This window comes from Acanthochromis polyacanthus, chromosome 14 (assembly GCF_021347895.1).
Source record: "Acanthochromis polyacanthus isolate Apoly-LR-REF ecotype Palm Island chromosome 14, KAUST_Apoly_ChrSc, whole genome shotgun sequence".
Classification (NCBI taxonomy): domain Eukaryota; kingdom Metazoa; phylum Chordata; class Actinopteri; family Pomacentridae; genus Acanthochromis; species Acanthochromis polyacanthus.
This window is the reverse complement of record NC_067126.1, coordinates 9,290,157-9,311,820: the sequence shown is the minus strand read 5'-3', so window position 1 is coordinate 9,311,820 and position 21,664 is coordinate 9,290,157. Positions and strand designations below refer to the sequence as shown.

At 41.7% G+C, this 21,664-nt stretch overlaps 1 protein-coding gene across 3 annotated transcripts in view; it reads right to left on the bottom strand.

Annotated features, from left to right (window-relative positions):
- Positions 1 to 2,268: 2,268 nt before the first annotated feature.
- The window catches only part of kdm6a (lysine (K)-specific demethylase 6A), a 76,068-nt gene continuing 56,672 nt past the window's right edge, over positions 2,269 to 21,664 (bottom strand). For all 3 annotated transcript variants that reach the window (XM_022201506.2, XM_022201507.2, XM_051959020.1), the window contains 14 exons: positions 20,293 to 20,679; positions 18,111 to 19,003; positions 13,637 to 13,766; positions 13,412 to 13,517; positions 12,651 to 12,856; positions 10,045 to 10,097; positions 9,890 to 9,964; positions 9,636 to 9,784; positions 9,441 to 9,555; positions 8,280 to 8,467; positions 7,206 to 7,347; positions 6,984 to 7,110; positions 6,731 to 6,901; positions 2,269 to 3,296 (listed from right to left, as the gene is read on the bottom strand). In XM_022201506.2, coding sequence (XP_022057198.1) covers positions 3,270 to 3,296; positions 6,731 to 6,901; positions 6,984 to 7,110; positions 7,206 to 7,347; positions 8,280 to 8,467; positions 9,441 to 9,555; positions 9,636 to 9,784; positions 9,890 to 9,964; positions 10,045 to 10,097; positions 12,651 to 12,856; positions 13,412 to 13,517; positions 13,637 to 13,766; positions 18,111 to 19,003; positions 20,293 to 20,679 — 2,769 coding nt within the window. In that variant the 3' untranslated portion in view covers positions 2,269 to 3,269. The remainder of the gene's footprint in view (positions 3,297 to 6,730; positions 6,902 to 6,983; positions 7,111 to 7,205; positions 7,348 to 8,279; positions 8,468 to 9,440; positions 9,556 to 9,635; positions 9,785 to 9,889; positions 9,965 to 10,044; positions 10,098 to 12,650; positions 12,857 to 13,411; positions 13,518 to 13,636; positions 13,767 to 18,110; positions 19,004 to 20,292; positions 20,680 to 21,664) is intronic.

Here is a 21,664-nt window from a genome sequence, read left to right as displayed (position 1 = left end):
GGCTGGATTTCGGTGTTCCTGATTCTATATTTAAGGCGTTACAATTCTACAGTTGTGAGAAATAACTTTAAAAAGACAAAAGCAGTGTTTAGAACTCCATTTGGGGAAGATGAAAATTGTCTGGCAGCCTGTTAAAAACGAGGAAACCGACACAGACGGAACCATTTACTGCTATTTTACAGATTTATCCTTGTTCAGACAAATTACAGATAATATCTACTAAAACTGCAAAACAAATGTATTAATTTTCACATTAACCACAAAAAACAGACCAAAACTACAGCTAGCATCAACAATCTGCTTTCTTTCTTCTTTTTTTTTAAAGAAATAATCATTTATTCTTTCTCAACATTTGACAGTAAAATAGTTCGGTTTTTGCTGTGTTTAAATCAGCAAAAGATCATCGTTTTCATTATCGCTGTTATTTGGAAAAAGTAATTTCATTCTTACGTCACCGATTTTTCTTCCATTTGGTATTACAGATAATAATCTGATAAAATCATACTTATTTACTGCAAAAAATGTATAGAATGTCATCTTAAAAAAAGGTCATCTTTTACCACGACACACACACACACACACATATACATATATATGTTGTATATCAGCAACATAATGAGTGCAGCCCTCTGATGTCCTTTAACGTTAAATCACATTTTCTCTACTCCATTGTTTTCTTTGCCATGAAGTCATGACTCACATGACCCAAAACAATAACCAGAGACCCTTTCTCAGATGTAAAACATGTCATCTTTGACAGAGTTGCATTTTAAATCTATAATGGTCAGAAATAGTTGATGTTCCTCCATAACAACACAGTGAGCTGCTGTTCCAGGATTGTCTGACAAAGTAAGAGTGACACCATGACGGTAGCTGAAGACAGACAGTTAATCATTTGAACTGTAACTTTTTCTCTTAACTGAAACAGGAGACATGTTGAGTCATTGTTAATTTCACAACGCCGTTATAAACTTACCGGTCGACTCAGCCCACTCCTGTAATGTTTCCTGGCTGGAGCTTAAACGGCACGACGACATCATTCTGCACGACTCGCACACTTACAGCATTTATTGTTTGATGAGAAATTAACAATATATCGGCATTAAACGACAAAACTCTGACTGATGATGATTATTTTGGAAAGGGCTATAATCGGCCGATTAAATCTTGCGGTGGATAACTCAGCCGGGCCCTACCGTTTACCGTCTTCCATGTGGAGCTGCTTGGTTCTGCCACCTCCGGTTCAACTGTCTATTTGTGCGTACATGACAGCAAGTCTACTTGGACGAACTGCCCAAAATGCGTTGCCAGAGACATTTCAGGGATTTGGAGTCATTCTACGCTGCAGATGCGCTAACATTTTTCATCAGATTAATCATGATGCTGGATTGACAGCCAGAATTTTTACAAACAGTAATTCCATCTTTTATAACTGAAGAGCCACAATTCAACATTTAATTTCATTTCTACATGTTAAGAGGGGCTGGATGACTAATTTCTATCAAGAAGCAGCACAAAAATGGAATTTCAGTGTTTCATAATGGGATATGATCATTTGAAGGTTAACTCGAGTAGTGGTGTTTAGTTCATATAGAAATAAGACAAACTGTGTTCTTTTTGCTTTAGCTGATTTTGTTCCACCTCCTGATGCCTTTTCTTGTCCAAGAAGTGAACATTATTCTTCCTTCCTTTTTTATTTTGGCTCACCAGTAAACAAAACTGCTGAATCAGATTTATTTTGGCAGCTTCTGAACAAACTTCTCCAAATATGAGAAGTTCTGGTTTCTCCCGCGTCAGTCAGACAGCTGAGAAAGATGAAACTCTGAAGCAGGAAGCTCGGTTCACTTTTTCTGCTTCAGAAATGGATCTAAATTATACGCGAGACCTTTTGCATCAGATTCAGTCTGTACACGTTTTGATTAAGGGTTTAAATAAAACCACAAACATCATCACAAAGTGTTCAACTCCTTCAAAGAACCACTTTCTCTGGTTTGGGGTTCCATTCTGAGCCAACTGTTGGGATTATCAGGGATTTTCTAAAACCTCCAAACAACACGTTAAGTGCAGCTGAGTAAAAGCAAAAAGAATGCGATATGAAACCAGCCTTCATTTTGTTCACCGTGAAGTGTTTTGATCCAAGTTTCCGTCTCCGAAAATGTTCAAAAGTGAATATATCACCTTAAATTGAGCAGAAATACCTAAACACAGCAAACTGAGCTTTAAAACCTCATAAGATGCAGTAAAATAAGCACAACGCAGCTGCAGATGTAAATAAAGACAGTTTTTTGTTTATTGACGCATAAAACATCCTTCAAACAATAAACCCATTTCAATGGAAGGTCTCTGTACAATGCTTACTAAGCAGTTTATTTATATAGAAAACGTATGAGGGGCCGTGCTTAAAATCACGAGGCTCCTTCAAATTTAATGGCAGGTACTCTGGAAAAAAAAAAAAAAAGATTACAGCATTCCATCAACAAATATTTTCCAAGCAATAAATATGCATTTATAAATAGTGTAAATTTACATCAAAATAAAAAAAGAAGAACACAAATTCACTCTTTTGTCTATGTGCAACCCTTTTTCTCTGTGACTTGGCTTGTCGTCTACAAATGGTTTCCTCTCCCTCGACTTAAAGTAACCGAAGACTCCAGCAAAACAATGTTTGAACCGACTGAAGAACTGAAAAAAACAAACAAAAGGAGGAGGGGGAAATGTCGTGTCACTCAACTGTTCACATTACAAAAGTGTTTTTATCTGGTTTTCCTGACTGAGGAGGTGCGTTTACAAAAAAGACCTGCTATGCTAACTATCATGTGACGGAGGGGAGGGAACGAAGCTCGTGTGTCAACCCACAAACAGAATGCAAAAAAGGAAAAACAAAAAGGAAAAACAGGAAACTATAGAGTCAGTAGTCTTTTGCGATGTTGCCAGTTCCGGTTATTATGTACAAAAAGTTGATTTTTCATGATTTTTTCGTGTGTTTTGTGGTTAAGAGTCCAGCAGGAGAACAGTCTGGTCGTGATGAGGAGGAGCTGCCGTCCCCCTCCAGTCCACCGGGGGGCAGCGCAGCACTCCGGGCAGGTTGCATAGACACACAGCTTTCAGCAGCTGCCTTCATGTGGGGGGTAGAGAGCTACAGAGTGCAGTTTGGAGGACTGCCGGCTTTACTTCCTGAATATCAGAAAAGAAGGAGAAGAGAAAAAGGTTTTTCCGGAGGGCTTTCCGAGTGAAGAAGAGTCTGTTGTGGAGAAGAAGAGACGTCACCATCAAGAGGAAGAAGGCAGGGGACTCGCCTGGAGGGAAAAAGAAGAAGAAACTGAGCTCTGCAGGCAAAACTGACAGATTTAGAAAGTAAAAGTCTATATATAAATACATATGCCATTATTTTGACATATTATGTGATATGAGTCACAATTTTAGTAAGAATGCTCAGTTTTGCTTTTATTTGCCACCTGAAAAAACACAAATATTACTGTGCAATTGTTTTTTTCTCATTCCCTGTAAAAAATCCCTGGTGAGAATAGGAACGGGCTGCACAGAGGTTTGAAAAAAGTTAAGAACAAACTGAGATCTGCAGGTAGATTTCATTCAGTTTTGCAACAGATGTGCAAAAACAAGTCCCAATATTTTGACAGATATTGTGATATAAGCCACAGTGTTAATAAAAAAGCTGATTTTTGCTTTTGTTTTCCACCTAAAAATATATGAACATGACTGTGTGTTAATTTTTTTTCCCATTCCCAGTTAAAATCACTGGTCAGAATAGTATCAGGCTGTTCACAGGTGTTTGAAAAAAAATAAAAATGCAGTGAGCTCTGTAGGCAGAATTCCTGAAGTTTGACAGATATTGTGACGCAAGTCATAATTTTAGGAAGAACGCTCATTTTTTGCTTTTATTTTCCACCTGAAAAAAACAAAAACACAACTGCGTGAAATTTTTGTCAGCGTACGTTGGACTATTTCTAGTAAAGATCCTGGTGGATCGTGCTTTTTCCACACAGAAGCAGGACTTTATATCGAGGGAAACATTTTTAACCCTCCTGTTAGGCTGCAGGTCAAATCGACCCATTTTAAAGTTCAATATAAAATTGGCTTAATAAGTGTAATCAACATGTAGAATGAAAATGGTTCATTTTAAGTTTGCAAACCCACCCTGAACAGAAGAGGATTGTTAATTTATCACTCCATGAAAAGAAAACAAATCTAAATGTAAAATAAAATATTGAAAAAAATGTATGTCCTGTACAAATGTTTCACTTATTTTCAATGTACACTATCGTTCAAAAGTTTGGGGTCGCTTAGAAATGTCCTTATTTTTGAAAGAAAAACTTCTTTTTCTATGAAGATAGCATTAAATAAATGATAAATCCAGTCTAGACATTGTTAATGAGATACACACGTGGACAAAATTGTTGGTACCCCTCAGTTAAAGAAGGAAAAACCCACAATTCTCACTGAAATCACTTGAAACTCACAAAAGTAACAATAAATAAAAATTTATTGAAAATTAAATAATCAAAATCAGCCATCACTTTTGAATTGTTGATTAACATAATTATTTAAAAAAACAAACTAATGAAACAGGCCTGGACAAAAATGATGGTACCCATAACTTAATATTTTGTTGCACAACCTTTTGAGGCAATCACTGCAATTAAACGATTTCTCTATTTGTCAATGAGCGTTCTGCAGCTGTCAACAGGTATTTTGGCCCACTCCTCATGAGCAAACAGCTCCAGTTGTCTCAGGTTTGATGGGTGTCTTCTCCAAATGGCATGTTTCAGCTCCTTCCACATATGTTCAATGGGATTCAGATCTGGGCTCATAGAAGGCCACTTTAGAATAGTCCAACGCTTTTCTCTCAGCCATTCTTGGGTGTTTTTGGCTGTGTGTTTTGGATCGTTGTCCTGTTGGAAGACCCATGACCTGCGACTGAGACCAAGCTTTCTGACACGAGGCAGCACATTTCTCTCCAGAATGCCTTGATAGTCTTCAGATTTCATCGTACCTTGCACACTTTCAAGACACCCTGTGCCAGATGCAGCAAAGCAGCCCCAAAACATTACTGAGCCTCCTCCATGTTTCACCGTAGGGACAGTGTTCTTTTCTTCGTATGCTTGGTTTTTGAGTCTATGAACATAGAGTTGATGTGCCTTACCAAAAAGCTCCAGTTTGGTCTCATCTGTCCAAAGGACATTCTCCCACAAGCTTTGTGGCTTGTCAACATGCATTTTTGCAAATTCCAGTCTGGCTTTTTAATGAGTTTTTTTCAGCAGTGGTGTCCTCCTTGGTCGTCTCCCATGAAGTCCACTTTGGCTCAAACAACGACGAATGGTGTGATCTGACACTGATGTACCTTGGCCTTGGAGTTCACCTTTAATTTCTTTGGAGGTTGCTCTGGGCTCTTTGGATACAATTCCAACGATCCGTCTCTTCAATTTGTCATCAATTTTCCTCTTGCGGCCACGTCCAGGGAGGTTGGCTACTGTCCCGTGGGTCTTGAACTTCTGAATAATATGAGCCACTGTTGTCACAGGAACTTCAAGCTGTTTAGAGATGGTCTTATAGCCTTTACCTTTAAGATGTTTGTCTATAATTTTTTTTTCGGATGTCCTGGGACAATTCTCTCCTTCGCTTTCTGTTGTCCATGTTCAGTGTGGTACACACCTTTTCACCAAACAGCAGGGTGACTACTTGTCTCCCTTTAAATAGGCAGACTGACTGATTATGAGTTTGGAAACACCTGTGATGTCAATTAAATGACACACCTGAGTTAATCATGTCACTCTGGTCAAATAGTTTTCAATCTTTTATAGAGGTACCATCATTTTTGTCCAGGCCTGTTTCATTAGTTTGTTTTTTTAAATAATTATGTTAATCAACAATTCAAAAGTAATGGCTGTTTTTGATTATTTAATTTTCAATAAATTTTTATTTATTGTTACTTTTGTGAGTTTCAAGTGATTTCAGTGAGAATTGTGGGTTTTTCCTTCTTTAACTGAAGGGTACCAACAATTTTGTCCACGTGTGTAAATGACTATTCTAGCTGGAAACAGCTGATTTCTAATGGACTATCTCCATAGGGGTACAGAGGAACATTTCCAGCAACCATCACTCCTGTGTTCTAATGCTACATTGTGTTAGCTAATGGTGTTGAAAGGCTCATTGATGATTAGAAAACCCTTGTGCAGTTATGTTAGCACATGCTAACATGTGTTTTCATGGAACACATGAAATTGTCTGGGTGAGCCCAAACTTTGCAACGGTAGTGCACATTAAAAAAGTCGTATTTTTTATGAAAATTGAGTGAATCATCCTCATTGAAGTCCAATCTGTGAGAGGCAAAGAACACCACTACACTAACTATTGATTAAAATGGTTAGTAATGGAGCTAAAAATGAGATCTAGACATTATTCATTGGGATTTTTTTGGTTTCTGCCAGTTTTAGAGAATTAAAGTGACTCAGCATTGCTGTTCATGAGAAACAAACATAACAGGAGGATTAAGAAACGTCTGTAAAAGGACAACCATGGCTGGAAGGAGAGGGAACTCAAAAATGTCTTGTGTGCAGTATGAGACAGTTAAAAATCCATCAGTCACAAAAGTCAAAGAAACTGTAATTGTAGGACTTGATATGGCAGTGAGAAAAAAACATGCAGAATCTGCTTGTTGTTGCTCAGAGGGTTAAACTGATCTGCTGCTGCTGGCTGTGTTTCTGATACTTACGAGTGTGAACTGGTCGTAAACCTGCATGAGGTCTTCGATCTTGTACTGCTCCAGCACCACAAAGTTGTCCAGGTTGGTGCTCCCTCGTCGGGCGCAGTCCTGACAGTGAACCACGTACGTCTTCCTGCTGTTGCTCTCGCTGGTGACGAACAGCAGGTCGAACACTTCCACCTGGGAGACGGAGGAGGTGTAGAATCGTGAATAAAGCGTTCAAAAAAACATCCATTCAGCAGAAAGATTTGGGTGAACTCACTTCACAGATGCTGCAGTAATGTGCCGGTTCGTTCTGGGTCCTGCCGTGCCAAACCAGCTCCTTCCCAGCAGCCAGCAGCAGCTCCCTCTGCATCTGACACTGCTTCAGAGTCCGCAACAAGCAGTACCTAACAAACACACAGCAGTTAGCCAGCTCAGGGCAACACACACACACACACACCCAAAAACACACAAAGCGGGTTAATAATTCATAAATCCTCACTTGATCATCTCGAAGAGCTTGTGGTCGGACACTTTGATGTTCCTGGCCATGTTCCAGGAGAGGTGGATCATGGGGACGATGGATTTGACGCTCTGCAGTTTGTTCCACTCGTAGCGCTCCACTGCCAGCTTGTACTGATGGGCTGAGGGCACAAAGGAAAGGCTCATTTTCAGCTTTACATGTGTGTTTTTCCAGATTTACAAAATCATAGAGTGGCAAAAATGCTACCGAACTGTCTGCACCTGAAGGGGTAAAAATCTTTGCACTGGGCTTTGCTTTGTCTCAGAAAATTGCAAAATTCCAGGGTTTTTCCAACCATTTCTGATCCAAAATTAGAAAAAAAATCTGAACAGAAATGGCTTTTTGTGGACCGGTTTTGTTAACTGAGGTATCTTCTACATTTCTGTTGATCAGGAAAAAAAAAACAGGAAAATGCAAACATTTTTGTACAGACGGATCAATTATTGGCCTGGCTGATTATCAGGGCTGATATTCGTAGTTTTTCCAATTATCGCTACTTATTCTTATTAATCGATTATCACTAAATGAAACGCTCTACTTCAGCCTCCTTTCTTTGTCGTCACTCTGTGGTCTCAGCAACGTGTCTCTAGCACAGACACAAACTGAAAAAGAAACACCAGCTGTTGCCACAAACCAAGAAATTAGCTAAGATTTTGCTAACTGCTAGCGGCTAAGCTAGAAGGCAGCCACAGATTAACCTGAAACAGAGTCTAGAAAACAAGAACTAACAACACTTTAGGATCTCAGTGGGGAAAAAAAGTGACACAACAGTGAAAGATTAAGAAAACAGAGAGGCAACTGTTCACTCTCAATCAGTTGATCACTTGGTAGACAGCATCCTTAATAATGAAGAAGCCTAGTTATGAATGGCAGCTTAAGGTATTGCATTTGTTGTCTATTTGTTGGTTTTTCTTGATGGCCCTGAAAAACATCAGTCGACCCCTAGATTTCTGCCACAAAAGACAACACAGACTTGCTTCCTTTACTGAACTGTCCCAACATAAAAGTTGTGTTCTGAGCCACCAACGCTGACCTCCGTCCTCCTCCTCTCACCTGTGAGGGGTCCCACGTTCCAGGCGATGTTGTTGCACCAGCCGATGGCCTGAACCCAGTGGATGGTGCCGGTGTTGAGCCACACCAAGTCTCCTGGGCGCTGGATGAAGCGGTAAACAGGCACGTTGGTCTCGTACAGGTCCTCCAGGTTCGGCCACCACGAGCCCATCAGGAAGTTGATGTTGTTCCTGTAAACAGGATGTGAAAAACTAAACTTTAGACGCTGCCAGTTCTGAGCTCTTTTGGGTCGGTTTGTGTCGTTTTAGATGCCGCTGTTGCTCCTCCGAGTCCGATTTTGTTGAGGTTAATTATTTGTTATGCGAGACCCAAAGACCAAAGAATATTTTGGCTGATTTGAGAATTTCATGCGTTTCCACACCTGTAAATTTTGAAAAAGACATCTTATCTGGGGAGCCATTTTAAAGTTTCAATAACTCCCACAGCTATGAAATGTGATAGCACTGACAAAAGAGTTTCCAGTCCATCCAAATGATCAAACAGCTTCAGCAAATGACAAATAGTTAATTATTAGCCCGTAAAAAAGGAAAAAAGTGCACAATTTTCAAACACAGGTGATATTCGGGCTCCAGAAAGCTCCTGTAGGTGTACATATATTGATGCATCTGTATTTCCTACTAAGAATACCGTCTTTGGTCCACATTTCAGCAACTTTTGAGGCCTCTAGTATCAGTAGAATATGATGTGCGGCAGTTTTTTTTGCTATTTTTACAAAATGGTTGTACAGACTCGTTAGGAGATACAAACTGGTGTTCATAGGGGTTTATACAGAGTCATTATATGTGCAAGGTTACAAGCTGCTTCCATGTTTTCTTGAAGTTTAACAACATATCAAGCTTATTTTGCCTCAATAATGTTCCCACGCATATACTAGAAATGAAAGCTGAAAATAAAACAACGGATCACATTTCATTTGCTCTGGGAGTGTGACTGACTTCTGGAGACACTGAAGCAGCTAAAGGATTTTATTTTGAGGGTGAAAATACAAAAATTCCCAGGTCGGAAAATTCAGCCAAATTCTGTGTATTTTTTGTGTCCCAGACAACAAACGATTAAAGTCTGAACAAAATCTGAGACGGTCTGGAACACGTTACCTAAATTCTGTCTGATTTGACAAGGACTGATCCTTTTCTGTTGCCGTACCTTTCGCAGAAGTCGTTGATGACGCCCCAGTACGGCTCAGGAACAGCGAACCACTCACAGTCTCCGGGACCGATGTTGATGTTGACGGAACAGAAGTTGTTGTTCTCTTGGTGACCTGCAAAAAGAAGACACGATTACTAAGGGAGCAAGAAAAAGACGCTAACATTCAGCAGTGTTTATTGTGCCCATGTCTACCTGGCGTCCTGCTTCCTGGAACCTTCATGTACAGCTGCACAGTGTTCATGCCCAGGATGGTGTGACCCACGTGGCTGAGCAGGTTCCCGGCCGACACCACCCGGGAGAAGGCGGGCAGTTTAGACAGCTCCTGAAGCTGCTGTTTCCACCTGGAAAAGTGGAAGATTAGCATCGCAACAAAGGAATTCATTTTTTCCAATCGGAGCTTGTAATATTTTGTGTGGACAGAAACGCAGTCGGAACAGTTTGCTCACTTCTTTTCATCCGAGAGGTCGATGTTGGTGCCAAACTTGAGGTGTTTAAATGGACCTTTCCTTCTCCGCATCATGCTAACGGACAGTAAAATGTTATTAGCAACATAAAGAACACTCAGAAATGAAACCTGACGAGACAGATACATAAAACTCACCTGTCTGAGGAACCTGCCTCTGCTTCCACCTCCTTCTTCTTCTCATTCTCCTCCTAAATACAAGAAAATTCATGGGTGAAGTGCAAAGTCCACAGAATTAGTGGAATATCACTTATTCAATAGGACTGTGGTGTTCAGGTCGACCTTAGAGTTTAACTCTGAGCCCCAAAACCAGACAGCAGGATTGAAAGGGTTTTCTTTTTTCTCTTTTTCTCTCTCTATAAAATTGGCTTAATAAGCGTAATCAACATGTAGAATGAAAATGGTTCATTTTAAGTCCCATTAAAAAAAGTCAAATATGAACATTTTATATATCATGTATGGCGTTATAACTGTGATACAAGATTATAAGAGGTGCATGACTTTATATTACAGTGAAAAATAAAAAGTGAGCCCAAACAGACAACCACGGCTCCATGGCTAGAAATGTTGGAATAAATACCGTGGTGGATCCACATTTTATAGCTATTTTATTGTTTATATTATTAATCTGTTTACATACAGCCTGCAGTTAATCTGAAAAGCCTCTGAAACGTTGTCATTAGGTTTCATTTGAACAGCTTCTAGGTTGGCCCAAAGAACACAGAAGTTTTAGGTTTCAATCCAGTAAAAATGGGCCCATTTTAAAAAAGACATATGGAATAAAGTTATTTTAATAAAATATCATGATTTGAAGCTTAGATACATGTTTCCCAACAGAACAACACATCACACATGATTCAAATCTGATGACTTTCTCGCTCTGACACAAGATGTAATATTGTCAATTTCTGTAAGACAACGTGCCGTTCAAACCTGCTGGTGGATTTGGGCTTCAGAGAGTAACTGTGTTGCAAATAAAAGCTTTTAATGTTTATTTATAATTCATATAGGCTAATAAAGTGGGCAGGCAGAGTGCACTCAGAGCACTGCAGCACATTTACTTCATTTAGAGAGAACATGTAGGTACGAGTTGAGTCCATGATTTTCTTTGTTTTGCTACCGACCTGGGGCCTCATTTATAAAACATTGCGTAGGATCCATACTAAAGTTTGCGTACGCCGAAAATCTGAAATGGGTGTATGCCCTTCGCCCCTGATTTATAAAACTGTGCGTAAGCACAGCTGCATGCAATTTCCCCTTTATAATCACACACCAGCTGGAAGATTGCACAGGTGGATCCACCTCACATTCCACCCACATTTTACCATGAATGGTCAATGCAAAGTAACTCATGAATGTATCTGTATATAAATAAGCTGCTGATCCACGGCATTTTACGCAGCGCCGGCCGGCAGTCTTTTCAGTGCTGTGTGTCAGGATGAATGAATCATGTGTTGACCCAGGCCACTCTGCCACTAAATTTGTTATGATCATGTCCGATGTACAAATAATTTCTACACTGATTGAATGTACATTTTTTCGGTTCACATAGACAAATTCATTTTCACTCGGAGCCCTGAGCGTGGTTGTGGTGTGAAGCATGTGTGCCTGCGTGCCTGTACAGGACTGATTAATGGTTGGACGCTCATCCCATTCGGCCGCATATGGATAAATAAACAAAATTCTTTACTTTTTTTTGCCTTTTTACTGTGATAGCTGCAGTAAAGAGTGACAGGAAATGGGGAGAGGAGTAGGGGGAAGACATGCATAAAAGGGCCGCGGGCAGGAATCGAAGCCGGGCCACTGCGTCGGAGACCCACCTGCAAATGGGTCACCTGTTGAACCGAATGAGCCATACGGGCGCCAGGTGATCAGTAATCAAAACTATTCAATGAAGACCACCGCACCGGCCCCAGATACCGGCCCTTCGGTCAAACGACCGAATGAAATAATGTTCAATCCGCCCCTGTTAATATTTGAACATAGTTCTGCAAATACAGTCGTCGGCCGAATGGCGCACTATATGAACATCTACAACAATGAGGGTTTATGATTATCAGGCTCTACAAGTCTAATATGTGAGAACAATAAAGGTTTGAGATCAATCTGGTTTCAATTCACCACTTTACCCTCCGGCACCGTCGTTCCCTCTCTCTCCAAAATGTGCTTAAGCAAGCATCAAAGTTGGCGCACCGGTGCGCACATTCTCACGCCATGTTTGTTTTAGAAATCACAACATACACAGCGTACGCCACTTTCTACGCAAAGGTTGTGATTTACGCCACTTTCTAGCCCTGTTTTGTACGTAAGCAAGCATCGAGCGTCAAGGTTGGCGCACCGTGCGCACGTTCTCACGTCAAGTTTGTTTTTATAAATCACAACCTTTGCGTTACAAATGAGCCCCCTGCTCTTTAACAGATACTAACACTATTTTCTACCCTTTAAAACTAAACCAGAGATTTTACTTTGTGTCTGAGGTAATGCAGTTCACAGACAGGTATGTGCATCAGTGTTTCCTGCTGCAGTACTGAGCTGCTCGTCTTCACATTTCACTGTTTAATTTGGATAAAGATGGCTGATAACTACTGAATAAAGTGGTGAAAGTGAAGCCCTGTGTGCATCATAACATGGATCTAATGTATCAATGGAAGGCTTATGGTTTAGCGATAGACACTCTGCTGCACATGGTGGTTTCCAGGACCCAGAATCTGTGTCTGCAACGTGTGAATGTGTCTCCCACTGACCCGCAGAGACTCCTGGAAGGACGAGGCCTGGTACTGGGCATATTTGATGATGGTGGTGTGGGAGCGGCTGCTCTCGCAGCGCCACATCTTCCTGCTGCCGCTCGGGTCCCAGTTCTCATCGGTGGGCTGAGCCAGCTGGGTCCGCACCTCCACCAGATGGTCCGGGTTGGCCTCCACCAACGTCTTAGTGGAGAACAAGCCCAAGTCTGTCCAAGGAAAGAAGAGGAGACGAGGAAGAAGAGATTAAAGTTACATTCACCTATAAACTGTTTATAATCGGGGTTTTTTTCTTTATTTACACATAAATGATCTTAAAATCTGTTTTATTGAATCATAAGGACCAGAACAAGCTCCCACCGGCAGTCAGTATTAAGAGAGACATTAAAGGGAGCGGGGCAGGAGGTTGTGTGGCTCAAAATTCACAAATAAGCAGCGGACAATCTGTTAAATTGGTGTATTATATAACACGGCTGCAAATAGCAGAAGAGCAGATGTTTGTTAATTTTTGGCTGCTGCTTTCCTCTGTGCAGTAACATTTTCCGCTTGCAGGTGGTGCTGTTGTCATACATGTCAAACCAGAACACACTCCCTCCTCCATGACTTCAGAGACACACCCACAGAGCCATGTGAGGCTGGAGAAGGCAAACATCCAGCCGCTGTCACTCTCTTATGCAGAGGTTAGAAAAATAAAAATAAAATACTTCCTGACATAGAAATGCACTTTGGGCAGATTGTAGGCCGTGTTTTTTACATCCTCTTACCCAGTTTGAGTGCTCCTGCCAGGCCTCTGATGACGGTGACCGGGTTGGCCGGGTTGGTGCAGAACTGATGGAGGGGAGGGAAGAAAGCGTCCCTCTTGTTTTCGAGCTGCATGTCAGGGAAGAGACACGTTCAGGCTTATTGGGAGGATCGACACATTAAAGAGCAGCTCGTAGCCAAGATGCTGCTGCTCCAACATGACACACAACAACACCATGAAAACGTACATAAATACTGGGTGTCGGGGGGTTGAGTTTGTCCTTTGGCAGTGGAGGAGATGGAGGGCGAGGGGGCCGCGGCGGGGGACACCTGTCCATGAGGATGCTGCTTGTCGACAGGCCGTTCTTCCCCAGATTCCTGCATCCAGAGAGAGATCAGTGAGTTTACCAGATCAGCTAACAGCAGGACGTCACCGACAGCATCATGCAGAACAGAACATCTGCAAGCAAAAACTACAGCGATTATTCAGCCTAGAATACGGCTAAAAACAAAACATGTGCAAACAGCTCCACCTCATGTCAGTGGGACTTCATCAAGCTTTTGAGGAGCATTTTGAGCCTTTAACTTCTGCACTGTGTAAATATCAAGGAGAGAAGATGAAATTTCAGCATCAATTTTTCAACCCCTTGATGCCCGAATTTATTAACAATTAAATAAAAAACATTTTTTGTGTGTTTTTGCTTTCCAGCTGACTCTAAAATAAGTGGAGATTGTTAATTTATCTATTACACATAGAACAGACATATAATAATTAGGTCCCACTCTGATCGGTCCTACGACAAACCAGGTTCTGAGGTACGTATTGAATACGCACAAACTCATCGGGGGAATTGATAGGTTATTTTGGCTGCAGCCTGAATGCAGGAGTTCTGATGCGAATTTGTGACGACAGGCGTCAAGGGATTAATTTAGGTGCACCAGCACATAGGGCTGAATACCGAACTTCGGTTCTTTAATGGCACCGACCGAAATGTTTCGGTAGTAATGAGTATCGAAATAAGCCTCGTCTTTCGGTTCCATGTTCCGGTACTTATCACGTGATTATGATAAAGCAAACCTGTGATTGGCTGTAACATTACACGGAAAAAACATGCCGCCCATTCACAGACAGGTTATTGACTTTACTGCAGTTGTGTAGCGTGTTGTCGAAGTGGAAAAAGATGCCTCTGAGGTCTAAAACGTGGCTCTACTTTTGTAAAATGGACGCCAATAGTGCGCGGTGCAGTATATGCCAAAGCGGGTGGTAAACGCCATCTAAGGCTAAATACTGGCACGAGACCGATAGTCGACAAGTACCTTAAGGGAAAGTTGAAAAGAACTTTGAAGAGAGAGTTCAAGAGGGCGTGAAACCGTTAAGAGGTAAACGGGTGGGGTCCGCGCAGTCCGCCCGGGGGATTCAACTCGGCGGGCCAGGGGCGGCCGCTTGGTGCGGGAGGATCCCCTTGTGGGACCTCTCCCCGGGTGCGGGCCGTCCCCCGCCGGGTGCATTTCCTCTGCGGCGGTGTTCCGCGACCGGCTCCGGGTCGGCCAGGAACGGTCCGGGGGCGAAGGTGGCTCAGTATGTACTGAACTGTACATTGCTTGCAAATGTTCTTTTGCACTGGAAAATTAAACTCAAGATGTGAAAAGTAACGTGTAATGCAATTTTCATTCTGTTAGAGTATATATTGTAAAACTGGTATCGAAAAAAGTATCGTTTAGGAACCGGTATCGAAGTGAAGGTATCGAAATTGGTACCAGTATCGAAACTTTTAGATTGATACCCAGCCCTACCAGCACATAATTTAAACACACTCAAAAGTTTTTACTGCACATCTTAATTTCATCTTTTTCATCAGCTCCCACACACATTGGTAGTTCCCGGCAACAGTATGTAAATTATATGTAAATTCATCATGAAATGTGAGTACATATCCATACATAAACTTACCATATCATAACTAAACTTATCCATATGTAAATTTCACTCCGTCATAATGTACACATCCATATGTAGATTAATCATGTCTGGTATACTGTCTCTGTGAGACCTTTACATTATTACTACTATATCTTTATTTTTAGCCCTGTTGTACTTTTGTAATTCTTGAGCTTCTTCCTGTATCCAGCTGCTGTAACATGTACATTTCCTGGGTAAGGGATCAAAGTTTAACTCATCTTCAATGTTGTTAAATGGCTCTATAAAAGCAGTGCTAAATTTTATTAGAATTTCTGACTCCTCACTGGGACTGCTCTGCCAGCTGCAAACCCGTTGCAGCACAGGACGGGTTTCTTGCATTTTTAACTTTTAAAGTAATAATGTCAGCCCTTCTGACAGAAAAGAAAAACTCTGGTCGCATTTTTTGCAATAAATGCATAATAATGGCTGTTTTTTTTTTACATGCCAGTGTTTCTCACAGCTTGAGAATTTATTTGTGGCGGTACAGTGTGACCGCTGTGCATGTGGTTTTCAAAGCTATAATGTACTGAAGTTCCCTAAACGCCTCACATGCATCAGTAGATATGAGCTCGTCAGCTGTGTGCAGAGAAGCTTCAAGTCTTCACTCAGACAGCTGCCAGACCAAAAATTACATTGAAAAGAGTGAAATAACATGTTGCAATGTCAGATTTTCCTCAGTTCAAACTGAATGATTATATGTACCTGGGGAGGAAACCCAGAGATTAACAGAGAGACCTGCACCACTGAGGAAGCCCTGCCACTGTTAAACATATGCATTGCAAAACTGTGTGATTTAACTGGATTATACTATATGGCAAAGAGTAAAAAGGAGCACACTGCACCTTCAGCTGAAATCTTCATAATAAACTGTGAGAGGTAGCTTGCACTCAGCAAAACAGTGATCAGAATGGTGCACTTGGGTGCCTCTGAGTGCACAAAACGTCTACAACGTTTGCAAATTGTTCGAATATCGCTGCATACACATTTCAAAATGGTTGTGGAGGTGGAAGTCAAACACCAGCAGCCACATGGCCTCTACAGCTGCACACACAAAGGTAGATCACAGAGATGACAGTAACGTTTGCCGCAAGAAAGGTGCAGTTCACATCAGTGCCAGAGGACCTGAGCAAAACAACCTGCACAGGTGTTTAAAAAACAAACCTAACTTTGCTACGAACTGGGAAAAGGCGTTTGTTTTGGAACTCGATGTTTAAAAACAGAATGGTGAGAATATTCTTGCAAAAATGCTGCTACATTTTGCAGCAGTTTGTTATCAGGTGAAGCAAGGTGTTAACAGTGTGGAGGTTCTTTAAAACGGACTGGATTATTGCCGACATTAGATTTTAATTGAACGTATGTGCCTGCAGTGGTTTGAAGCCATTTCTTGAGCGGTATATACTTATTTTTGGGCAGCTTGTTCTCAATGACACAAAGTGGCTGTTCTCAACCAAACCAGACCAATGCAGCCATGAATGCACAACACGGGTTCAAAGAGTCATGACATTTTCAGACTGTGCCAAAAAATCAACACATCAATTCACACATAGCAATGTGTCTGCCGGGGTGTTAGCTCTTTTTTACTCACTATGAGCGTGTGTGAGGAGCTTTATACACATTTCGCTAAATTTCGCACAGTTTCTGATCAATCAACAGTTATGAGCTGTGAGCTGTTAACCGTCCCATGACATTTACAACAAGCAGTAGATGATAGAGCTCTCCTCAAACTGTCAATCCAATATTAATTGCTCAGGGAACCTTTAGTCAACCGAGCTCAAAAATTTAAAACAAAAGAAGAAACACACTGCCAGGAACAGTGATTTATGGCTTGCAGGTAATAATTTCAGGAAATCAAAAGCATGGGAGGATATCAGAGGGTGAAAGATGCAACCAGGAATGTGAAAAAATAGGGTTTTAAATCTTGTAAATGGGCATTATTAGCTGTGGTTTTCTATTTGAATTAGCACAGGGCTAGTAACATTACTTTTAACATTTTCTCTTAAGCCTGGAACTCAGATAATTTCCTGATACTCCAAAATGTAGGCGTAGGTAGTTAAATTAATAATGAACTAATGGCGTTTAATGGTTTGAATTAAGGACTACTTGTTGACAAGGAAACTGGGGGCGGTTCTAGTGGTTATAAAACATTTTGGGATCCGTTTTTTGGAGGTTTAATAAGTCAGTAAGAACACTGCATACAATTACGTACAAGTTAGAACTCTTGCTACGTCTTTATCCAACAACAAACCACACATTAGATATTTGTATGGGCATTAAACATCATTCACTAGTCAGTGAACTGACTGTTTTTGAAAATCAGTGTGTTTCTATTGTAAAGAACTATATCAAAGTAATGACCTTAACACTGGAATGTTCATACAAGCAAACACAAAGCACAGTTTTAAAGACCATGTAAAATAGGGCTGACCAAATAATCTAAATATCACTGAAACTGCAAAAGGGCAAAATATCCAAATTGCTGGAGCCTGATCTCTTGATAAAGATAAGCACTTTTCCTCCAAAGATCAAGGAAATATTTTTGATTCTTTACAATGTTAATGAAGCATGTGGTGCTACAAATCGCATTCTCTGCATATGGAAGAATGTGCTTATTTGGTGGGAACTGCAACAAATAATAATCACATAACCGTTTTATATTGAAGTTATCATCCCCACTCAGATCAGGACTCAGGAGATTTCAATATGGTTGTTTTTTGCATACTTTCCAGCGCTAATATACACTAACAGCTGGACTGACTTCTTACCTGCATGCTTTGAGCACTTCGCTGGAGCTGGGGTAGATAGAAACCGAGGACCAGGGCGCCAGACCAGCAGGGACAGTGTGTTTGTGAGCTGCCCCAGAAGGCTCCACCTTCAGCGGGCTCTGGGAGTCCTCAGGCCCCTTCCCGTTGAGCGTGACGGGCCCCTGGCTGTTGGAGTTGGACGGGCTGTTAAGGCAGGAGAGGCTGTTGGTGGCGTGAGGGTCTGCCGAGCGTGGGGAGGGTGTGGCGGTGGCGGAGAGCGGCGACGACGCCACTGAGTGCTCTGAAGCTGGCTTGGCGGCACCGTGGAGACCCGGGTGGACGTTGTTGACTTTCTCTGAGGAAGACCCTCCGTGGTTGCTGTAGTTATTGTTGTCGTCGTTACTGGTAGTATTGGCTTTTCCCTTTAGCAAGGCTGAGAGCTGAGGATTGTCTGAACTGAGCACGCCGGGGGCAGGAGAGCCAGGCTGAGACAGGCTGGTGGAGCTGTCCGTCACCCGCGGCTGGACGTGATTAGTCAATCCCTGCGCGGGGGCGGTGCCAGGACTGTGGGGCGTCCCGCCGGAATGCCTGATGGCGGCCTCCGGACCTGATGGCAAAGTGGCAGCTGGACCACTGCTGCCGGTGTTGCCCCCTGAAGGCGTGGTGTCTTTGGTGTGGACCCCTGAGGTAGTAGCGGAGTGGGGAGGCGAGGACAAGTGGTTGGGCGTGGTCTGGGGGGAGGTGGGGGACAGAGAGGAGGCTGAGGAAGAGGCAGTGCAGGGCCCAGAGGAATGTCCGACCTGATTCAGAATGCCAGAGGAGGAGAACGAGGTCTGAGGGGAGGAGGAGGACGAGGAGAAAGGGGGTTCTCCATTAGGACCTGCCGAATGTGAACCTGGACCTTTTTGAAGCCCCTGGATGGAGACGAGGACACATCGAATTATTCTTCAGGACCATGCTAAACTTCAGTTTAAAAACATCCAGGAACCAATATTTTTAAAGGTGCCATATGGTGAAAAAAATGCATTTGTGGTTGTTATAAATTTACAAGCCTTAGAAAAGAGCTGTGAAAATATGAGCACGTTTACTTCTGCCGTTCCTCAAACTCCTCCACCACTAGAAAACCTCAGAGCGCAGACGAACTTGACCCAATTTCTACTTCCTTCTTTCTAGTATTATTATTATTACGCTCTTCTACTTGCAAAATATTATTTTATTGCCATACTGCATTTAGTTTTTGTAAAGCTCTCCCTGATTGTAAAATACCAACAACATTTTGCACTTTATTTCTTGTACCAAGACAATTTGCACGTTATTTTGTAGATTATTTTTTCTCATTTTTCCAAAATGCAGCAACATATATAACAATACTTGACACCTTGAATTTCCCCAGCGGGATGAATAAAGTATGTATCACCATGAACCAATAGACATCCAGCTCAAACTTTGTAAAATCTTGCTTCCTCACTGCTCGCTGCCTCACAGTCCTTTAAAAAGTGTCTAAAAGCTCACATTTCGTTTTTCCTGCAAGAGTGAACAAAAGAGTCTTCATGCACTCCCAGCATCTGAGACACTGGATACCCAGTGAATTATTTTTAGTTTTTGACGGTAATGTCACCACAACCACAGAAAAATCTTTAGTGTTAGAGCAGTTTGCAGCTAATGTGGCTAAAATTAGCGTTGATCTTATGATTACAGGTTAAAGTTCTGTAACTGTAACACAGAATGACATTCAGAGAAACCTGAATAACAGTTTGAAACCAAAAACAAGCAGCGGGTGGGTGCTTCTGTGCAACTTAAACTCAGCCGGTGTTTACATGTTAGCTTCTCTCCTGCTCTCTGTGCTCACATAAACTGCATTTTATTACAGCCAAACTTTTAGTTCCAATACATGTAACAATAGATGTGCTATGAATTCAGAGATATTTACATGTAGGGTAATCACTCAGAGACAAAATCAGAAGAACTGTTTTGCTCTGTGCTGTCGATCAGAGAGTCTTTCTCCTGAAGGAGGCGGCGACTTAAAGCTTGAAATACCCAAACAGTCAATTTAGAAGAGGACTACAACCAGGACGTATACAGTCACGGGAAAATGAACCATCTTTGTAGTGTTTTGAGCTAAAAACGTGGAAGACTTTCATTAAGACACTACAAGGACACACAATAAAAACAAATAAAGGAGATGCTGACATATGCTTCGTACCTGAGTGGTAGTGTTGCGTTGTTGGCTCCTCCATGTCTCGTCTGCATGGCTGGGACTACTGGTAGTGCTGCTGGTGCTGGGGTGACTGGCGGCTGTGCAGTTGTGAGGTAGAGAGTTCTGCTGCGGGTAAGGCACGTTTCCGTTGCTCGCACCGCCACCTCCCAGTCCCAGGGTGTGATTCTTGTCCAGGTGTCCCTGCAGCCCCGCCGAGGGACTCGAAGAGCAGGATCCGTTGGCCGTGGGCTGGGTGACACACGGGGGCCGGATGGCTGTGTGGTTGAGGGGGGTGGTGCGGGGGAGGCCGGCATGGTGGGGAGAGGACTCAGCCAAAGGACCGTTGGGGAGGCTGGGTCGCGGCTGGCCACCCGCTGCTGCCTGCTGCCTCATCTGACACACACAGAGGTACAGATTAAAACACAATGATCAATAACGAATAGAACAGCATGAAGAAAGAGTAGTCATCTCCACCACAATACAAATAAATAAGAAAAAACAGCTAAGTAAGGGGAAACAAAATAATAATAGTCCTACATAGTGGAACAGTTTATACAAAACTTAAAGGTTCATCCATGCATCCATTATTGTTTTAGCCCTCTCATAGGTCCATAAAGTTGAACTCAACACAAACGATTTGTAAATTTGTTCCATATGTAGACAGATTTCATAGCAAAACGTTTCTGTTTCAGATCACCTCTTTCATAAATCCAATGAATTCACTCATTATTTTTAAATTCTCAGTGATTCAGTTGATTTTTCTTGTTTTAAACTGCTGCATCATTTTCTTTTTCATAATTTATTTTTTCTTTAATTTGTATTTGTTTTTAACAGAATCTGGTGGATTTTCCAGCTGGGATTTACAGTTTTTCTGTGCTACAGTACAACATACACAATACAGTGTTTAATATACTTTTGAGTAAAAAAAAAAAAAAAACTGAAAAAAGGAAAATGCATCAAATAACGTCAAATGCACAAATAAAAAATATAAGGAAACACTTAATCATCAAAATATACCATCAATTCAACTAAACTTCTGGAATAAGGATCTGTCCAGTTAGGGAGTGTAAGTGATTGTGAATCCCCCTCTCAGTGGGTTAATGATTTGTTTTCCACTGTCCAATCATCGACATACACTGGAATTTATGAACAAAATGTCATAAGAATGAAGTGCCCCTCTCATGTTTTGAGCAGTGTAGTATAGTAAAAATATACAGAGAAATGAAGAATTATCCTGTAATCAGCAGTGCAACACGTACAAGTAGTGCACTGACTGCACCGGCAGTACAAAAACGGAAAAAATGACACAGATGAGAGTACTGAGAGCTTTCTGTCAGCCACAGGTGAGGTATTAGAGTCATCACAGTGAGCGGGAATG